The sequence below is a fragment of the Puma concolor genome, chromosome D4 (assembly GCF_028749965.1).
Source record: "Puma concolor isolate L17-30 chromosome D4, mPumCon1.1.hap2, whole genome shotgun sequence".
Taxonomy (NCBI): Eukaryota; Metazoa; Chordata; class Mammalia; order Carnivora; family Felidae; genus Puma; species Puma concolor.
The window spans coordinates 86430723-86452840 of record NC_141679.1 but is presented as its reverse complement, the minus strand read 5'-3'; the positions used below and the strand labels follow the sequence as shown (position 1 = coordinate 86452840).

General features: G+C 44.7%; 1 protein-coding gene across 16 annotated transcripts in view; it reads right to left on the bottom strand.

Annotated features, from left to right (window-relative positions):
* RALGPS1 (Ral GEF with PH domain and SH3 binding motif 1) overlaps positions 1-22118 on the bottom strand; it is a 313342-nt gene that overhangs the window by 201292 nt on the left and 89932 nt on the right. For 14 of the 16 annotated variants that reach the window (XM_086684052.1, XM_086684054.1, XM_086684053.1 and 11 more), the window contains 2 exons: positions 20694-20801; positions 7579-7629 (listed from right to left, as the gene is read on the bottom strand). In XM_086684052.1, coding sequence (XP_086540178.1) covers positions 7579-7629; positions 20694-20801 — 159 coding nt within the window. The remainder of the gene's footprint in view (positions 1-7578; positions 7630-20693; positions 20802-22118) is intronic. The other 2 variants (XM_086684055.1, XM_086684056.1) reach the window with 2 other exon arrangements.

The window sequence follows — 22118 nt, the reverse complement described above, 5'->3', positions numbered from 1 at the left end:
TTTAGAAAGATGTCTCTGGATACAGAACGGAGGTTGGGAGGCAGGATTAAATATGGAGAGATGTGACCGAAGGAAAGGTGGCAGAGACTCAGGCTAGGCTGGGACAGTGGAGGGAAATAAATGGTCTGAGAAAACTGCCCAGCATGTGACCTGAGAGAGGGGTTTTAATGATGTCATCGAAACTGATCTCCTCTTTACAAATAACTGCCTGCTGGCGACGTGCTTCCCTTCTCCTAGGGCCAAATGCTGTGACTCCAAGGAGCAGCAAAGACACACAGGGTTTGTCTGACATCCAACACTGACCTCGGCTTTCTGGAATGCCCGCTTCTTCAGAGCAGGCAACCCGGCATCCAGACAAAAGGCCAGAGGGTCAGGTTCCTGAACCCACAGGCAGTGTTTTCCTGCACTGCAACGTGTCATGTGGCCCAGAGGAAATGGTGTACTTCAGCAGGGAGTCTCCCATTCCTGCTGATCAGCCCTTCCACAGACCAGCAGATGCAGGTCAAGGTGCTCAGACGCCACGAGCCCTGAGGCAGGAAGCGTGAAGCGAAACTTCTCTAGAGTAAGTGCCCCACAGGGATGCAAGCTCTCTCTGGATAAAGCCTCTTGTCCCCGAATATCCATTAATGTTGCTCTCTTCCTCATTCTAACCCATTTGCCTTTCTCTCTAAGCCCCAGCTTCCCCCCAGGGCCCCAGTGAGCACAGCCAGGATGTGGGCCCAAGCCCATCCAGACCAGCCCTTGCTTGCCTTCCGCTACCCCTGAGCTCCTGGCCTGTGCCAGGCCCTGGCCCTGAAGCCTAGTGGCAGGTGCTGGTGACACACTGGTCCCTTACCTCATGCGGCTCCCAGTCTAGGCCCACAGCCGTCCTCTGGGGGAAGTCCAGGCTACCCCTGGCACCTCCAACTCCCTTCCACATTGCTGTCAGTGCCCTGGCCTTTGGCTCTGGCCCACAGTCTCCTCCTACCCTCTCCTGCCTTCGTCTCCAGAGACGTCACTACACTGGGTGGTGTACCTTCTCACCCCCGGGTCATACCATACCCCCCTTCTCCGGGACAGACCTTCACCGCCCCCCCACGGCAGCCCCCTGAAGGCACAGCCACATCCCATCAAGCAGTCTCCAGAGCGACCCCACCTCGCAGACCCCGCACTCTGCCATCACTCTCCCTCTGTGACCTCCTGGCCTCCAGCTCATTCCCCAACTCCAAACCAAATCTGTGCTTTGCCCCCTGCTTGACCTCTGGTTCCCCAGCCCTCCTTGAGTCTTCCAGGCACATCCCTCTCCAGCCCTTCCAGCCTCCCTCTCCCAGGCTAAACACTTGGCTTCCAGGCTCTCTTCCTCCCCCTCTGCCCTCTGCTCTTCCTTCCACTCCCCGAACACACAGTCCACTCCTCTCTTGCCTGTTTCTTCTCGTCTTTGGCCTCACAGTAGCTTCATAACTGGCCTAATACCAGGCCCTCTCCTCTCTGGTGCTACCACCCCGGCCTCAGACACACTCTTGCAAAGCTCCTGACCAGTCTCCTGACTCCAGTCGGTTCTGTCTCAGGCAGTGAGAATGAACTTCCTAAAATACACACCTGTCCATGTTACTCCCTTTGTGAAATCCCTCCATGAATCCCCAAGCCTAACAACAGAGAGCTCTGCCTCCCGCCCATCCCTACCCCACATTCTTCTCGATGCCTCTACATCCTGACAATACTCGTCTATTGTATGTTCAAGTATCTGTCCCTCCTTCTCACTGGATTATGCCCGTGTCCCCTCCATCTTTGTCTCTCCAGCATGTAGCACAGCACACTGATAAATGAACAAATGAATGAAAGTCAGTAAATGGGCGAAAGTCAGTCAGACTACTGGGGACTCTGGCAGCAGGGACAGAGCAATGTCCACAGGGGCAGCAAAAAGACTGGGAAAAACTCAGGCACCCACTAAGGCTCGTTTCCTTCATACTCAGGCCTGCCAGACACCCATGACCCTGCATGCCCCCAGCTGCAAGAGAATGACACGCTGCCTTCTGGTAAGCGCCTGTTGTGCCAACATCCCTGGCAATGGTGCCCTTGAGGAGCACAGAACCGAGAGAATAGCAGGCCTGCCTTTTCTCCTCCCCAGCCATCCGGCACCAAATGCAGTGTTAAATTTCACTAAATATATGATTTGCCTTTTCAATGCGTTATCCGCTCTGCCTGAAATGCCCTTCCCAACTCCCATCCCATTGCCCAAACCACCCCTTCAGCCATCAAGGCTCAGGGCCAGTGTGCCAACTCCAAGGCAGAGTGACTCTCCCCACTGATGTCTCCAGGGCCTTCAGGCACCAGGGTGTAAGTCATCTAGACCTCAGCCTCCCTGCCATCTGGGGACCAGGATGTGAACGCAGACCTCAAGGACTCCAGAACAGTGTTTTGACCCACTCCACTATTCAAAGCATCACCTCCTTGGAGCCAGTCGCTCCCACATGGGCATCGCCGAATGTTCTGCTGGCACAACCTCACATCAGTGACACACGCAGCCTGTTCCAACTGCTCACCAGTGAGAGGAAACGGCCACAAGTCATTGGGAACTTATTGCGTGAGGGCACTGTACTAAGTTCTTACTCACCCACTGTAAGGTAAAAAGTGTGATTTCCCCCATTTTACATGTGAGAAAACAAGCACAAAGAGAATGAGTAACTTGTCCAAAGTCTGAGCTCCTCAGGGTGAGGCCAGGACTCAAGCCCGGCTTTGTCGGATGAGTCCCTGCTCTCAAGCACCGTGCAGGTGAGTGGACCCAGTGGCCCAGTGTGGAAAGACCCCTAGGCTGAGTGACACACAGGTCGTGCCCATTTCCAGCACATTCTAAGAACAGTCGCTTCCCCTTGATGCGCTTCACATCGGAACCAATGACAAAACCAGTTCTGACAGCTCCACTGGCCTCTGGGAAACTGCTGGGCCTTCACTTTCCTAGGCTGGGAGTTGGGCACAATGACCGCAATATTTGGAGGGAATACTGGTGGGGACAAAATGCCACCCCGAAAATGTACCACACGAGACTACCGCCACCAGGACGCCTCAGAAAGACCTTCTTCACAATGCAGCCTTCAGTCCGAGCCCCGCCAGCTGGGAATCCACCTACCCCTGTGACCCAATCCACCACGGGGGTGATGGGGCTCTGGGCCACAGCATAGAGGTTAAACCCAGCTGTGAGCCATTATGCTGCAAAGTTCTATCTGCATTCACTCGCCAGTGTTTGATAAAATTGGTCACTTGATAGAGTCACCAGGGAACAGGGCAGTTATGGCTCCATACTCGCTAACTTCCATTTTCCTTGCTCTCTGCCAATCCTTAACTCACCGTCTGCCAAGCTTCCTCCAAGCCCTGGGCCGATGCTCTTGTGGTCTCCTTTGCAGAAACAGGCAGAAGCCACAGTTCTACCATCAGTTATCAACAGCATTTGGAAATTTGAATCTTCAAAGGCTGAGCTCACCAGGCAAAACCCTTGTTTTGGGGGAAGTGGTTCCACCACAAAACAAGCACCCTGGTCATAATGTTCCCTTAATTGGTACGTGCCCACCTTGGCAATGTGCCAGACACAGCCAGATAACATTCTGCTCCCTACTTTTCTCATTCATTCATTCTCCACTCATTCAGCAAACAGTTACTGAGTATCTACTCTGTTCCAGGCACTGGGATCCAACAGGGTCTCTCAGGAGGCAGACTCCAGAACCAAGTGAGCATAACCCTTCTCCTTCTGCCCTGGTGCTTCCCAAAGCCTTTTGGAGGAGTCAAGGAATGGGCCCCACTTGGGTGTAGAAGTGGTACAAGGAAGGGAAGACAAGAAGAAAAGGTGCCGAAGACAAAGAGAACTGCAAAGAAATGTTAAACTGCAATCAGGAGTCTGCTGGGTAATAGTAACACTAATATTATCCTTTTAAAATTATTGTGTGTATATATATGACGGGATAATACAAAAATGTAATCATTTAATGTTGTTAGGAACCCAAACTGTCAGTGTAAAAGAAATCATGGGGGAAGGGAAGGGGAAAAAAAATAGTTACAAACAGGGAGGGAGGGAGGCAATCCATAAGAGACTCTTAAATACAGAGAACAAACTGAGGGTTGACAGGGGGAGGGGGGAGATGGGTAATGGGCACTGAGGAGGGCACTTGTTGGGATGAGCACTGGGTGTTATATGTAAGCGATGAATCACGGGAATCTACCCCCAAAACCAAGAGCCCACTGTATACACTGTATGTTAGCCAACTGACAATAAATTATATTTTAAAAAATCCCATGAAAATCAAGGGAATTAAGCTCGAAACACTGTAATGTTAGATGTGAACTGGAAAGACCAACATTATATTGGTCACATGCCTACAAATGACCCTCAAATCTCAGAGGCTTACACCAGCAATATTAATTTCACACTCCGAGGTCGGCAGAATGGCTGCGGGTCAGCCAACCTCCACTGGGCTCACTGGGGCGGGGCCAGGTTAGGCTGGAGTGCAGGCTTTGGGTTAGGTTGGGTCACCCATGACATCCTCATTTTTGGACTCAGGCTGAACGAGCAACAGCTACCCGTACATCACGGAGAGTGGAAGTTCCAAGAGGGCTGGCCATGCCTCCCACTCGCCACGTGCATGCTGTCACTTGTGCCCAAGGCACAGGGCCAAGCCCAAAGTCAATGGGATGAGAAACACACACCACCCACAGGGAAGTCATGCCAAGGGTGAGGAGGGAAGGAAGAGCTGTGGAGAAAGAACACCACCTACCCTAATTATGAACTCGTGACTTTTCCTTTCAAAAATAAATATTTCCTAACCCTGTCCACCAAAAGGGCCTAAAAGCAACTGCAACCTCCTCTCATAAGCATCCTTTCACCCACACTGTGGTTTCTGAATATTATTCACCAGTAAAAGAAACCAGCGCCCTGAGGGACACCTGACTCCAGGTCTTCAGCAGGAAATGTACAACATAATACTGACATAGCTCATTGCACCAAAGTGCAAGGAAGCTATCAAAACCAAGGGGATCGTGTTAAAAGGATACAGGAGCTGCACCAAGGGCTCCCATTGGTTAAAGAAAGGACAATTCACCTATCAAATAGAATAGTGACTACAATTCACTGAAACACAGATCCTCAACCCCACTCTAACCCTATGGAATCAGAATCTCTAAGGATGGACCTAGGTATCTGTATTTTTTTTTAACAGAGCTCCCCAACTGATTCTGAGGCATAAGCAGGTCTGAGAGGCACCAGGCCAAAGGCTTCCTCATCTTCTGGGAGGGCAGATCACTCAGAGTGCCCATCTTGCTCTCAGATGCTGGCCTCTGCTTCCTCGGAAGCCTTGTCAAACTGCTGTCCTTCATTCTTGTCCTTCCAACTCTGGGGTGGTCCAGCCACAATGTGGCAGACATCATCAAGAAGAAAAATTCCAGTTTTCAGTCTACTAACAACAATAACAACAGCAAAACAGCTGGGACGGCTCCCAGGGTCCTCCTTTTAACCACAGTTTTGACAATGAGTATGAGCAACAAACTCTCCCATTTTTAGCTAACATAGATCAAAGACATTCAAGTTTGGGGTTTCTCCATATATCTCAAAGTCATTAGTTCTTAATCCTCACTCTTTATCAGAAGTACCTGGTAATCCTCCACAAAACAGGGCTGACTGGGCTCCAGGCTCTGACCCAGAGATCCAGATCCAATGGCTGAGAGTGGAATCTGGGCACCCCATGTTTCAGAGGCTGCCCACGTGATTCTGATGTGCAGCCATGATAGACAACCACCGCTCCAAGCTAAAATCTTGAAAGCTAAACATCACCACCTTTATGTCTTATCACAATGTGAATCAAGATATGTCTCGGACGAGGCACCTTCCAAACCTCAGTGCCCCAGGGAAAAGTCTTGGTCTGCCCCTAATTGTGCCTCTAAAGAACTTCCCACCATTTTCCCTCCAACAATCAAGCCTGAGCAGCCGCCCCAGCCCTGGGCACAGGTAGGTTCAGGATTCAGGGCTCACGGCAAGCTGGGCTCCTCTCCCAGAAGCTCAGGACAAAGAATAAAGACTGTAATGTTTAAACTGCTCCAGATCAAAGCCAAGCGGACAACATGATCACAAACAGCTTCAAGCTGAGAACTAAGGCAACCATCATACAAATACTCCTCCAGAAGTCTCCAAAAGGTAGACTGGTTTTTTGTTTTTTTGTTTTGTTTTTTTTTTTATTTAAAAAGAATGGGGATAATTCCATGTTAGAAGAAAACAGTAAAAGATTGGAAGTCAACCAATTCAAACAAGCAAACATAGTTCTGCTCCCCAAACCTGATAAACATAGTGCACATGCACACATACAGGCGCACGTGCACGCGTGCGCACACGCACACACACACTAATTCAAATCATTGCCACGTCCTCACATAGATGCTGAGAGCAGCTAGTGGTACTAGTTTCCTCCTAATTTGCAGTAGGTCAGATGCCAGCTCTCAGAAGGCCTAAATCCTTTGTCTGGCTTTGTATTAAAATATGCTGCTTTTCTCAAAGACTTAACAGCTACCATACTATAAGAAGAAGGGTTGTATGTCAAGATAGTTCTGGAATTCACACCATGGTTGCAGCAGACACTTTCTGACCTATCTCCCCATCTACACCCCTCTTCTCTAAAATGTGCACCCCATTCACCAGGCTGGGTCCCCTCAGCTGTGCCTGCCTGTTTGGTCACCTACCCCTGGCGTAGATTACGAACCAGCACTAGATATGTGGCTCAGCCGGGCTGGGTTGAGAGCTACTCATCTCAGTCTGGAAGGTGGATTAAAGGAGGATCACATAAATGTGAGCCCTTCGGGGAGGCCAGCCTGGACCACGTGAGCAGACAGGAAAGAAGGCAGGAGAGCAAAAAAGAGGAAACAGCAGAGGCAAGAGGCAGAGATGGCTTGAGTCTTGGTTGGCACTCTAGCTGCCTGAACTCCATGCCTGTGGATTCCACCAAGTGCCCTTTTGTCCTCGTATTAAACTCCTCTTCTGCCTATTCAGCTACTTTGAAATGGATGCCTATCACTTGCCAACAAAAAAAGACCGCTGACTAAAACAACTATAAAGCCTTGTTATCAACTACTAAACATTTCCAGGATATTTTTAAAGACCAAGACCAACTTTTTTCTCTTTATTGAATACGCTGTTTCTAAAAATGTACATATGCTTTTAATGTACATATGTACGTGTTTTGCTGTGGCAACTGGTTTTGAAATCACAAACAAGGCAACCACCAGAATTTGGGATCAACAAAAAGAAAGCTCTCTAGAAAAAAACGTTCCCTCACAGGAGGAGGGAGGGGAAAAGGAATCAGTGTGGGAAGGCCTGGCTCGGTCATAGAGGCCGTGGGCACCGAGTGCCCCCAGCCTCACCCGAGTGGGCCCAACTCAGTGAAATTCTCCACAGAATTCAAACAGCTGGCTCACAGAACGAGCACCATCAAGAATGAGAAGCTCCTGGATGCTCTAACAGGGGCTTAAGTCAGTTATGCATTTATAGAGACTTCAAGAAAGAAACCTGACTAACTCCCCTCTTCCCAGCCACAGTGCTTAGAGCAATTTAAAGGACAGAGTACAGACCTCCGGCTGGATGGCTTTAAACACAGGTATGTCCATTAACGTGATCTGGCTCTGTAACAAAAGAGAATCAGTATTAGAATAAACCGTAAACCAAAGACAGCTGTCATGTTACTTTAAATCTATACAGGGTAAGAACACATTCTCCCATGAGACACAAATTAAGAAAGAACAGAATAAAAAATTTCTAAAATGCCTCTCCTATCCTTCCCCCTTCGTAAATCTTGTCCCCACATCCTTCTTTCTTTAATGTGAGACAAACTCCCAATTTAAGAATTGATAATAGTCATTTGGAGGGTGGAACTGAGATGAAGGGGAACATTTTCAGTTTGGATATTTTTGTACTTTGTGAGTTGTTGCTTCAAGCATGAATTACTTTTGGCATTTAAAAAAGTTGTAGACACAATATTAAAAATTAGAATGCTAAAGAGACACTATCTATTACTCTAAATTTAAATTTTTTTTAAAAACTGTGGCTTATAGAAATTGCACATTTCTTCTGAAGTCTCAGCCTCCTCTAAATTATACAGTAGAGTGCTGCTCAAGATGCATCTGAGGACCATGCTGGACCGCAAACTATTTATTCCACCAGCCCACAACGAGAGAACTTCAGAATTTGAGAGCAAGCTTTTGGGAACTTTTATAGCAAATTGACACATTTTTATTGTATTTTTTTAAAGTATCAGTCCTCAACAGATAGGAGATGAAAAAAAATGGCCCTTTACCACAGCTAGCTTGAGAAGCATTAATGCTGTAAATACAGAAAACACATATAATTAAAAGGCTGTTCTAGGGGCGCATGGGTGGTTCAGTGAGTAGAGCGTCTGACTCTTGATTTCAGCTCTGGTCATGATCTCTTGGTTCAGGGGTTAGAGCCCCACGTCAGGCTCTATGCTGATAGTGTGAAGCCTGCTTGGGATTTTTCTCTCTCTGTCTCTCTCTCGCTCTCAAAATAGATAAATAAACTTAAAAATAAAATGAAATAAAATTAAATTAAATTAAATTAAAATTAAAATAAAATAAAATAAAATAAAATAATAAAAGGCTGGTCCCATCGTTAGCTGCTCATCGGGCAGCAATAAGAGAAAGCATCCTTGCTGATCTTTCCAGGCCAAGGCAGAGACTGAGCTGACTTCACATGACCTGCCCATCTCCACATGTCACCTGGGATGCCAGACGTCAGTTAACAGACACCTCTGTGACAGGCCAGGGAAGGAGAGCCAAGGGCATTTGGCTGCCTCCTAATGCAAGAAGATACCCTGCCCCTGGCACACAGGTCAAAGAGGAGGACGTGATGCAGGGGAACGAACTTGGGCCCTGGAACCAGCAGGACTTGGGTGTATGTCTGGGTAACACTGCTTGACGGCAATATTCTCTTTGACGCATGATTTAACCTCTCTCCCAATCTCAGGTGCCACATCTAGGAAATGATGACAATAATCTCTATCTTATAGGATCCTTGGGAATATGTAAGACAAGAAGTGCAGAATGTCTGGCATATGCCGGTGCTCTCTCTAGATACGGATATGCACATGTGTATACACATACATATATACATGCAAATAGAGAGAGCGCATCTATGTATGGTGTAGAGAGAGAAACACATACACAGAGACCGAGAACGTCTGTCAGGTGCCAGGCATTCTGCACCTCCTATTTTGAATTTTCACAAAGATTATATATACCACAGACCCATGAACAACACAGGGGTTACGGATGCCAACCTTCCACAGTTGAAAATCTGCATATAACTTTTGACTCTCCAAAAGTTAACTACTGATAGCCTACTGTTGACCAGAAGCCTTGCTGATAACATTAACAGCGGATTAACACACTGTATGAATTATATGCTGTATTCTTACAGTAAGGTAAGCTAGAGAAAAGCAAATGTTATTAAGAAAATCATAAGGAAGAGAAAATACATTTACAGTACTGTATTTATTTAAAAACATCTTTATATAAGTGGATGCACACAGTTCAAACCTGTGTGTTCAAGGGTAAACTGTACCCACGTGTGCGTTCATACATTTGTACTTACATATCATATGTATGCGAAGTCACACAGATGGGCTCATGTATTGGATGTGAACTTATGGCTCCTGACCAATACATGAGCTAAGAAATAAGGGACTATTGATGCATTTGAATATTCATGTATCAAAGTTGCTCTAGAGAACACTTAAAGGAGGCTGTTACATTGGGTCAACAAATACTGTCATGAAAAAAAGCCTCATGTCCAAAATACATGAGAAAAATGACAACAACGCAGTACGTCAGGTGTAACCACAATCCGGGGCTAAGGGGCAGAACTGTGGTTGCCTCTCGGCATAATTTAAAGGTGGTCCAAAAGCGCTGGGTTCCTGAGAAGCACAGGATGCAGGCCAAAGCGTACCATCCCCAGGGCTGAGCGGGAGAGGGAAGTCAGCAGGTGGCCTCCGTGGAGAGCCTCTCTGTCCCCTCCAAGGGGCTAGTGCTGCCACTAATGGAAGCTCAGGAGAGGGACAGCAAAGGCGCTGGGAATGAAGAAGCACTTGGGAATCGAGTCCTTCCACCTGTGGGTCTACCCACCAGCAGTAAGGGGGCACTGGACGTCCACACAAGGTGCGTCTGGCCCTTGTAACCTGGGTGTCAAGGGACGACTGAGGCCTGGAGGCCTAAAGGTCTGCGTGTCTGGCCCAGAGCTATGTCCCGGGCAGTGCAAACAGACTGGCGATCCTCCTGCCAGACCTGTGGAGACTGCTAGCCAAGCCCCCTCACATTTGGATTAATTCTGTCATCCTGGGGAACAGAACGGCCTTATGGAAACAGGAGATTCATGCTGAAAGCTCAGAGGGCCTTGGAAATCCGTCCTGTGGCTCAAGTTAACTCCCTACCCAGGAGAACCAGCAGGATGTTTGCTATGTCATTTAGGAAGAGAACCAAAAGTCCACTAATGAGAAAATAAGAAAACTTCCTCTCCATCCTGCCATCACTTCTAGGGCTTGCTACCGAATTTCTAAATGATTTATGAAAATAGTGGCTTTACGTCTCACACGGTTTTGGAAGTTTCAAATATTGTGATCCCTGCTCAGACCCTACGTCAGAAAGTGTATTCAGGTTTTTTATTCAAAACAAACAACAACAGAGGTCACCAAACTTAAAACAGACTGGCTGGTCCCAAACACACAATCTGAGGGTTTTCCGAAGTCTCTCGTGCATTTTTATCCTCACAATTCTGACCAAAAAAGAAGCCGAGTCCAGAACAAGAATATGTCCGTACACAAGTAAAATCTTCAGATTACAAATGTGTCATTTTAGTACAAAGCCATACACGCACGGAAAGGGTGCTGACCAGCCGTCCTTCCCAGGAAGTGTGGGGGCTCCAACCCAGGCAGTTTTACCAGAAAGGGAGGGTGTGGGTAGGGATGGAGGCTTGAGGGCGGCCAGTCCTGTCCCCCTTCACAGTGGCTCTCAGCCTCAGAAGACCTTGCCCCTCCCTCAGGGGAGAGGCCCGGGCTTCGTGGAGAGAAGGAGCATTTCCGGGGATGTGGTGCGGCCTCTGTAAAAACGCCCGGCAATGGGGCCCTCGGGTCCACAAGCAGCACTTGTCGTGAGGAGCAGGCATGGTATGGAAGTGCTGAATCACTACACTGTGCACCTGAAGCTAATATTAGATTGCATGGGAACGGACTGGGAAACATAAGCACAGTGAATGAATGAATGGACAAATGAATGAATGCAGCACAGCCTCCACAGTGAGGCACACATGCCTGGACGGAGGTGCACACTCATGAACAAGTCTCTCCACGGCTTCTCCTTATCTTTGGAAATAAAGCCTTCAACAGGATGTCCAATGAAGCTAGCCACCTGGCAATGCCTTCCTTAATCCTTTTTTTTTTTTTTTTTTTTTTTTTTTTTGAGAGAGGGTAACAGAACACCAGCAGGGGTGGGGCGGGGGGAAGGGGAGCGACACAGGAACCAAAGCAGGCTCCAGGCTCGGAGCTATCAGGGTTCAAACCCACAAACTGCGAGATCATGACCTGAGCTGAAGTCAGACACTCAACCTACTGAGCCACCCAGGAGCCCAGGCCTTCCTTAATCCTAACTCCTTCTTCAACCCCCTCCTTCACCCTAGTCAAGGACTCCCTAAAAACCCAGGCTTTTTAGGGAAACGGCCAATCTCCACATATTACAAAACATTTCTGTTGAAGTGACTCCTTCAGAATGGAGAGACCTACTGGAGTACTTCACAATATGGCCCTAAAGAAAGAGGGTTACTGTGTGGATAAATGAAAGCTACTTAGCTAAAAAGCAAAAAACAAAAACAAAAAAAACCAAAACAAACACACACACACACACACACACACAAAACAAAAAACAAAAAAAACCCAACTGTTTTCTACATATGCTGAATGTCTCCCTCTAACACTGGTGACTAAATCCCCTCTTCCCAGCCACAACCTTAGTATAAAGGCTCTCTCAACCCCCAAATAAACAAACAAGAGAAGTTGTTGGCAAATGAGTGGCACATTTTGTAACAGAAGATACCTTTAAATTTGCATTTAGATCACTCCACCAGCTCATGACCAGGAAGGCTCACAGAACAAAAGGGCAATCAGCTCCACAGATACATTCCTACTTGTACTCCTAGAGCCACAGAAACATGTGTGGGGCAAATTTAGAATGACAGTCAAGGAAATGCAAATTAAACAGGAAGATGCCATTTGTTGTCCATCAGTGCCACCAGGAGCGACAGGACTTTACAGACTGCTCTGTTCTTTTTGAAAAGCAATCTGGCAGCAACCCATTACAAAAGTTCTTTAACTCTTGCTTTTTCTAAAAAGTCAAACTTCTAAAAAAAAAGTTGCAAGAATAGTATGATGAACTCTATAACCTTTCACCTAGCTTCACTAATTATTAACATCTTGCCTCATTTGCTTTTTCTCTATGTATATAATTATATATACACCATTTTCTCCTGAACCACTCGAGAATAAAATGCAGATATCATGATTCTTCACCCCTAAATCCTTCAACATGTTCTTTCCCAAGAACAAGACCATGCTCTTACATAATGATAAAATTATTACACTCGGGAAACTTATCATTGCTACAACAGTATTATCTAATATTACATAGAGTCCACATTCAAAATTTGCTAAAATATCCCAATAGTTTTTACAGCAATTTTTTCACAATCCAAGATCAGGCATTGCAGTTAGATACTATCCTAAAAAGTGAGATGAGCATATGGCTGACACAACAATCCGCATACCTACAGAAAGACAAGCGCTAGAAACAAAAAAGGCCACAAAAAGTGACTTGTTTGGAGAAAAAAAATTATGGTACATTCAGACTCTGGAGTTTCATGCAGCTATTAAAAACAGAGAATTAGGGGTGCGTGGGTGGCTCAGTCACTTAAGCCTCCGAATTCAGCTCAGGTCATGGTCTTGCAGTTCACAAGTTCGAGCCCCGCATTGGGCTCTGTGCTGACAGCTCAGAACGTGGAGCCTGCTTCTGATTCTGTGTCTCCCTCTCTCTCTGCCCCCCCCCCCACTTGTACTCTGCTTCTCTCCCTCTCAAAAATAAATAAACATTATTTTTTTTTAAAAAATAGAGAATTAAATCTATACCTATTGACCTAGAAGGATGTCCATGAACTATTGATGACAAAGTTCCAGCTTTGCTCTTTACTCTGCTTTCAGCCTGCTGAGGAGGAGGATGGAAATCTAGCTGTCGAGCACCCCTGCTGAGAAACTGAGGACCTTTTAAATGATTTGAACCCTTTTTATTACAAAATAACACACATTCACATAAACCGCATCAAGCAATTACACGGTTTGATGACTTATTATAAGATGAATACCTTGTAATTACCACCTCAGTCAAGAAATAGCTACCTCAATCAACACACGAACGGACCCCAAAAATGGGGTATATACACACACTAGGGAGTATTATTCAGCCTGAAAAAGCAAGGAAATGCTGACATATGTCACAATATGGACAAACCTTGAGGTCATGATGCTAAGTGGCAAAAGCCAGACACACAAAAAATACTGTCTCGGTGGTTGAGGGTAGGGGGGATGGAGAGTTGTTTAATGGGTATGGCGTTTCGGGTGTGCAGGAGGAAACAGCTCTGGAGATCAGGTGCACGACAATGTGAATGTACTTAACATACTCACCTGTACGCTTAGACACGGTTACAGTGATAAATTTTATGTTGCATATAGTTTACTACAATTCAGAAAAGTCACCCCAGAGTTCTTCCCTGTGCCTCATCCCAATCACAAGCCCTCCCTCCGGCCATGAGAAACAGAGGTCCTGACTTACCTCAAGTTTCTTTACGATTTGATCACCCAAGTGTGTGCACCAGGGCATCATGGTGGCATCTTGCCCGTTTCTTTTTTTAACGTTTATTTGTTTTTGAGAGAGAGAAAGCGCAAGCAGGGGAGGGGCACAGAGAGAGGGGGATAGATAGATAGTCCGAAGTGGACTCTATGCTGACAGCACAGAGCCCAATGTAGGGCTCGAACTCACAAACCGTGAGATCATAACCTGAGGTGAAGTTGGACGCTTAACTGACTGGGCCACCCAGGCACTCCTTGCCCACTCTTGAAAGTTTAACGTGTGGCACCTGGCTGGCTCAGTTGGTAGAGCATGCGACTCTTGATCTCGGGGTTGTGAGTTCAAGCCCCACGCTGAGGGTAGAGATTACATAAAAAAATAATAATAATAAAAATAATATAAATAAAATAAAAGGTTGATGTGTATTTGCAAGTTTCTTTTAATCTACAAGTATTCTCTCCATCCCTTGTTTTCCTCACAATGTATCTGCTGGAGAATCCAGGCCATTTGATCTACACAGTTCCCCACACTCAGAGTTCAGGTCAACATGTTCCTCTGTCCTTGGCATTTCCTGCAAATTGTCAGCTGCACCCGGAGACTTGAGCAGACACAGGTTTGATCTCTTTGGCAGGAATGGAGGTGGTGCTGTGCTGTTTCATCAGGAAGCACATAACGTCTCTCCTTTTGTGTCAGTAGCTATTGATGCTCAATGCTTAGATCTATTAACTCACTCGGGTTATAAAATGATGATACTGTATTCCAATTCTATCATTCCTTTTCCACTTATTAACTGAAATTATCCTTACCCACTATTTGGTTACCCAGTACAGTTCAAAAGTTCAAAAGTGAAAGGTAAGACAAATACTGGATTCTTTCTTTCTATTTCTTAGGTTTTGAGGTAATAAATTTGTTCCCTATGTCATCCAGTGATGACCCATTGTTTGATGGGTTTCAATCAATTCCAAATATTATTCTTTTGAAGCTCAAAGGATCCCATCACTGGACAATGGCAGCTTCTTCCTCTAGGTGGCTCCTGAGTCCTTTTGACATGACCCTCTTGGTCCTCGATAGCTTCCTCACTGGTATTGGAAAGATGTACAGGCTCATCTTGAACATTTCCTGTCCTAGACCTAGAATCAAGCAATTCTCTGGGAAGCCCTGGTCTCTTTCAGCGGTAAATGGTATTTCACGACCACAGTCTGGAATTCATACTGATATTTCCAATTCAAATTCAGGATACTTTTTCCCCCTAACTTACTTACCTTCTTCTGTATTACATCTCTTATCTCCTTTCTTCCGTATTGAAAATCCTGGTCTCAAGGACACAGGGTATACAGGATTGCATTATCCCATAATTATTCATTTCCTTTATCCTACTTTATTCACACAACAGTCTTAGAATAACAATATTAATGCTACCACCATCAGTGTAATTACTGAGAAAAGTTATGAAAGTTTTGTTCTCTCCATCCTCCCACATTTTTTACAGTTTACACTGTAAGAGTCAACACTGCATCTATTACATGGGCAACACGGCCATTACACACCATACCTTCTCCTTCCCTTAGTCATTCGGTCTTAACTCTACAGTAACTGAGTGTTCACTGCTCTCCATCAGTCTTTATAGTGATGTTTCTCTAATCATTTTCATGGCCTGAAGCTTGTTCTCTGGTAAATTCCTCAGAAAGGGTTCACAAGAATAACATTCTCTGAAGAATAATCTTCTTGCATGTTCATAATAGTCCGTGCCCTTAATACCTGAAAGTCAGTGTTACTGGATATAAAATCTTTGGCTCACATTTTTTTTCCTTGACTTACTTGATTACATTATTTTGCTTTCTTTTGGCAAAAAGTGTTTGGGTCAAAAACATTGATGGTAATCTAATTTCACTTCTCTCAATAATTTCATGTTGCTTACATGTTGAAATGATACTATTTTAGATATACCAAGTAAAGTAAAATATATTTTTAAAGTAATCTCAGGGGCACCGAGGTGGCTCAGTCAGTTAAGTGTTTGACTCTTGATTTCAGCCCAGGTCATGATCTCACGGTTTGTAGGTTCAAGCCCCGTGTAGGCTCTGCACTGGCAGTGCAGAGCCTGCTTGGGATTCTCTCTCTCTCCCTCTCTCTCTGCCCCTCCCCTGTTCATGTTCTCTCTCAAAATACATAAATAAACTTTAAAAATAATAATAAACATTAAAGTTAAAAAAATAATTTCAACTCCTTTCTTTAATGTGGCTACAAGCAAATTTAAAATTGCATATGTGATATAGAAAACCCTAAAATCTCCACCAAGAAACTACTAAAATTGAGAAATGAATTCAGTAAAGTTGCAGGATACAAAATCAATGCACAAAAATCCATTGCATTTCTATACACAAATAATAAATCAGCAAAAAGAGAAATTAAGAAACAATCCCATTTACAATTGCACCAAAAAATGATAAAATACCCATGAACAAACTTAACCAAGGAGGTAAAAGACCTGTACACTGAAAACTATAAAACACCGATGAAAGAAATTAAAGACAACACTAGCCCATGAATTGGAAGAACAAGTATTGTTAAAACGCCCATACTACCCAGAGCAATCTACAGATTTAATGCAATCCCTATCAAGATACCAACAGCATTTTTTATAGAACTAGAACAAACAATCCTAAAATTTCTATGAAACCACAAAAAAACTCCCAAATAGCCAAGGCAATCTTAAAACAGGAAAACAAAGGTGGAGGTATCACAATTCCAGATTTCAAGTTATACTACAAAGCTGTAATGATCAAAACCGTGTGGTACTGGTACAAAAACAGATACACAGATCAACAGAACACAATAGAAAGCACAGAAATAAACCCATAATTATATGCTCAATTAATCTTTGACAAAAGAGGCAAGAACATGCAGTAGGAAAAAGGCAGTCATGGAGCCTAGGTGGCTCAGTCTGTTAAGCATACCACTTCGGCTTCGGTCATGATCTCATGGTTTGTGATTTTGAGCCCTGCCTCACTCTCCCTCAAAAATAAATAAACATTAAAAAAAAAAATTAGGGTCCCTTCAACAAATAATGTTGGGAAAACTGGACAGCCATATGCAAAAGAATGAAACTGGACAACTTTCTTACACCATACATACATAAAAATAAACTCAAAATGGATTAAAGTCCTGAATGTGACAACTGAAACCATAAAAACCCTAGAAGAGAGCACAGGCAATAATTTATCTGACATCAGCCATAACAACATTTTTCTAGGCATGTCTTGTGAGGCAAGGAAAACAAAAGCAAGAATAAACTTTTGGGACTCCAACAAAATAAAATCCTTCTGCACAGCAAAGAAAACAATCAATAAAACTAAAAGACAACATATCGAATGGGGGAAAGATATTTGCAAATGATATATCCAATAAAGGTTTAGTATCCAAAACATATAAAGAACTTATACAACTCAACACCAAAAACCCAAATAATCCAATTAAGAAATGGGCAGGAGACATGAACAGGCACTTCTCCAAAGAAGACATCCAGATGGCCAACAGACATATGAAAAGATGTTCAACATCACTCATCATCAGGAAAATGCAAATTAAAACCACAATGAGGTATCACCTCATACCAGTCAGAATGGCTAAAATCAAAAACATGAGAAAACGACAAATGTTGGCAAGGATACGGAGAAAAAGGACCCCTTGTGCTCTGTTGGTGGGAATGCAAACTGTTGCAGCCACTGTAGAAAACAGTACAGAGGTTCCTCAAAAAATTAAAAATAGAACTACCCTATGATCCAGTAACCACACAACTGAGTATTTACCCAAAGAATATGAAAACACTGGGGCACCTGGGCGGCTCAGTTGGTTAAGCGTCTGACTTCAGCTCAGGTCATGCTCTCAGTTTATGAGTTTGAGCCCTGCATCGAGCTGTCAGTGAACAGCCTGCTTCGGATCTTCTCTCTCCCTCTCTCTGCTCCTCCCCCCACTCTCTTGCTCTCAAAAAATAAACATTAAAAAAAAAAGAATATGAGAAAACTAATTTCAAAGGGTATGTGCACCCCTGTGTTTATTGAAGCATTATTTACAATAGCCAAAATTAAAGAAACAGCCCAACTGCCCATCAACAGATGAATGGATAGAGAACACGTGGTATAAATACACAAAAGAATACTATTCGGCCATAAAAAAGAATAAAATCTTGCCATTTGAAACAATATGGATGGATCTGAAGAGTATAATGCTAAACAAAGTAAGTCAGAGATTTCATTCATATGTGGAATTGAAGAAACAAAACAAACGAATAAAGGGGAAAAAAAGACAAAGCAAAAACAGACTCAACTATAGAGAACAAACAGACGGTTTGCCGGGGGGCGGGGAGGGGGGGATGGGTGAAATAGGGGAAGGACACTTATCATGAGGAGTACTGAGTAATACATTGAACTGTTGGATCACTATATTGTACACCTGAAACTAATATAACACTGTATGCTAACTATACTGGAATTAAAGTGTTTTAAACATATATATAAATAAATTAAATAAAATTGCACGTGTGGTTCAGATTATATTTCTGTTGGATAGTGCTGGTCAAGAATGCCAGTCCTAGTTTTAAATCCCAGACAGACAGTGACACTTACCATCTGTGTGAAGAGGTGACTTTTCTCTTTAAGAACTGACTTGCTCATCAGTATACTGGGAATAATAAATACACCTAATGTATAAGGCTGATGTGAGAAGTCAATTAGATAATACACGTAAAACACTTAGTGTTACAACCTAGACATGGTAGGTGTTCAAAAATAGGAGTTGCCCTTATTATTACGGTCCAGCATTAGCTGAATAGTCAGCAGATGAAGGTTTTAGACCTGGCTCTGCCCACACCTGGCTATGTGATCCAGGCAAAAAAAAAAAAAAAAAAAAAAATCATCTCTTAGATCCTTCATTTCTTCATTAGGAAATCAGGAGCTAACAGGTCATGATTTCACGGTTCATGGAATTGAGCCCCACATCAGGCTCCATGCTGACATGACGAAGCCTGCTTGGGATTCTGTCTCCATTCTCTCTGCCCCTCCCCCTGCTCATGCTTTCTCTCTCCCTCCCTCTCTCTCTCTAAATAAATAAATAAACATTAAAAAAAAAAAAAAGAAGAAAAATGGGGCGCCTGGGTGGCTCAGTCGGTTAAGCATTCGACTTCAGCTGAGGTCATGATCTCAGTCTGTGAGTTTGAGTCCCGCGTTGGGCTCTGTGCTGACAGCTCAGAGCCAGGAGCCTGCTTCAAATTCTGTGTCTCCCTCTCTCTCTGGCCCTCCCCTGCTCATGCTCTGTCTCTCTCTGTCTCAAAACTAAAAAAAAATAAAATAAAATAAAATTTTTTAAAACATTAAAAAAAAGAAAAAAAGAAAAAAGAAAGAAAATCAGGAGCTAATAATTCTGTTTCATTGGGTTACTCTGAAGACTGAATTCTTTCAGTCAACATGTATTCACTGACTACCTACTATGAGCTAGGCGCTCTTCTGGGCACCTTGGAAAGAGCAATGAACAAGTCACAGTAAGTTCCTGTCCTTAAAGAGTTTCTATTCTGGTGGAGGAGACAGAGCACAACTGTTATTCTATGGTGTGAAATGTTGGGTAGTAATGAGAAATTGAAGAAGCTGGAGCAGGGTAAGGGAAAAGAGAGTGCTGGAGAGAGGCCACTTTAGTCCAAGGACAGAGACAGAGACAGGTAGAGAAGAGCCAGTAGGAGGGAAGGAAAGGACGTGCAGGGCCCTGCAGCAGGGAGATGCCGGGTGAGTCTGGGTTAGAAAGAAGGAGCAGAGATGGGGGCAGGAGAGGAGGCTTGGCCAGACCCCAGGGGGCACTGGAGGCCTCCGGAGGAACACAGGGTCTCATTCTCCTACAAGGCAGCTGCTAGAGTTTTACACGGGTTTTTATATGATCCCTTGGCTACACTGAAGGAGGTGACGCACGTGCCAGGCTCAGCAAGGCACAAAATAAACGCGGAGGCCGACAATGGCAGAATGATGAGATGCGGCCCAGTGCGCTCCCACAGCACCCTGGAGGGCACAAAGCCTGGTCCGGCAAGGGGGACAGGGAGGAGTGGGCGTGGCGGGAGACACTTCCAGGGTTGCCCTGGGACAGTACCTGCAATGAGGCCCAAGGTCACCCCAGGGACAATATACTGTTCACCCTCAAAGTACAAAAGGAAGAAACCAAGTCCTGGCGAAACAAGGAGCCAACTCTGCCCCTCAGAGCAGCACAAACACACTTGTTGGAGAAGAAACAATTTTTAAAAATTTTATTATTACAAAATATTATTTTCTACCATTGTAGAAAACAGTCACTGTAAAAATGTACAATTTACAAATAAAGAAAAAGAAGAAAAACTAAATTTCAATTAACCAGAACCCTACAACCAGAAACTACAGTAAACAACGTTTGGCTATTTATATCCAGATATTTAGGACTATGTAGACATCAGATCTAGACCTCTTCCTACACAAATATAAATCGTGTGTGTGCTGTACATGCTTTTTAAAAACGGCACCGTTCTCGATTAATTGTGCCATAACTTGCTCCTTTCACTTACTTTCCATATATACTGTGCACGACTTCCAAGGTGGTTAATTTCTAGATTGATGGCATCCTTTTTAATGCTGCTTGGCATTTCAAAAAGAATATTCTATCCCATGGTCCTTATTATGGGGCATATGGCTTGTTTCCAACCGGAGAAACTTTTCGCTGTCCCCCCCACCCCCCCCATCACACTGTTTTGGTGCCCACACACCCACAGCTGTCGTATTACTTACAGCAAACTCCTCGGGACTCACTTTCAAGACATCGAAGACAACGGCATCGTAGCTCTTGCTGGCATAGTCGCAGCCCTGGCCCTCCAGAGAGTCTGAGCTGCTGCTGCCCTGTGGAGGACAGAGAGAGAGGGTACCACCTGAGCAGTCGGGCTGACCCCAGAATCACTGGCCCCCACACCCAGAACCGAGGACACGAGAGTGACAGAACCATGCAGGGACAAAAGCTGCTACGGCTCACTGCTTTGCCCTGTTCCATACAAATACTCTTGTTTAATTCTCTTAAGAACTCTTTGAACACACACTATTTTTATTCCCATTTTGCAGATTAGGAAGCAGAGGCCATGCCACTTCCCCAAGGTATCGCAGCTAGGAAACTGAAGAGCCAGGAGATGAACCTAGTTTTGCATCTATGTGATGCCAGACGCATCCCCTCAATCACTACCCCAGACTGCCTCCAGCCCGCTGTGTAGCTGGTGGGGTAAAAAGATTCAGCCCACTCTTCCTTCAGAGAGAAGCGGGCCTTCACACCTCAGAAGGCCTGAGGCAATCGTCTGTTCTATGACGTCTTTCAAACATCACCTGGTTTCACCTTTGTTTTTTTCTTGAAGTCACTGCAGGAAATTCTTACACAAAGTATTAAACTGGCCCTCAAGGCTTATTTCATGTAGGGGACACTTGGAATTCAAAGCCTGTTAGCTGATGAGGTGAGACGTAACCAACTGGCTTTGGAGACATGCCCGAAAGTTCTATTTGGTAGAGCCCCTCGTTAAGAACACCCTGGGCCCTGCATGTAGAGAAAGCGTCTCCCATAAATGAGCAAGTTAAAACTCCCCAAATGTGGCCAGTTTAATGAAACCCAACACTGCGGGGACTCCAGAATGTTGAACATACCTTCTCTTAGATTTTATTTAATTTCATCAAATTCTACTTTGGGGAACCAATCAAGCTTACCACCCAAAAACTGTGCCCATTCGTAAATGGTTTTATTCGTCTCAACCCATGAAGAGGGACTTTGTGGTTTCCATTAACCTCAATATCTTGGACCGGGATTTAGAGAACATGCTTTTATTAATTCTTCTTTATTTCACTCTTTCCAAAATGGCTATATCTGGAAAAACCTTGCAATCTTACTGGAAACTGGAGTGTTTTTAGGCCAGTGAGGGAAACCACCAGTCAACAACTGAAAATGTGAGGTTAAAAGGAAGCGCAGAAACTCCAACCTGTAGGTTCCAACAGGCCTGTGTCATCTGAACGTTCTACAAATGAGGTTACAGTACCCAGAAGCCTGAGGTGACCTGAAGTAACACATCGTAGGGTTAAGAGCTCTCACGTCAGGCCTGGTTGGGATGCCAGCCCCGCACTAGCCACCGCCTGACCTCCCCGTCTCTGTAAAACAGAGCTGCTGGACCTACTCCCCAGGACTGT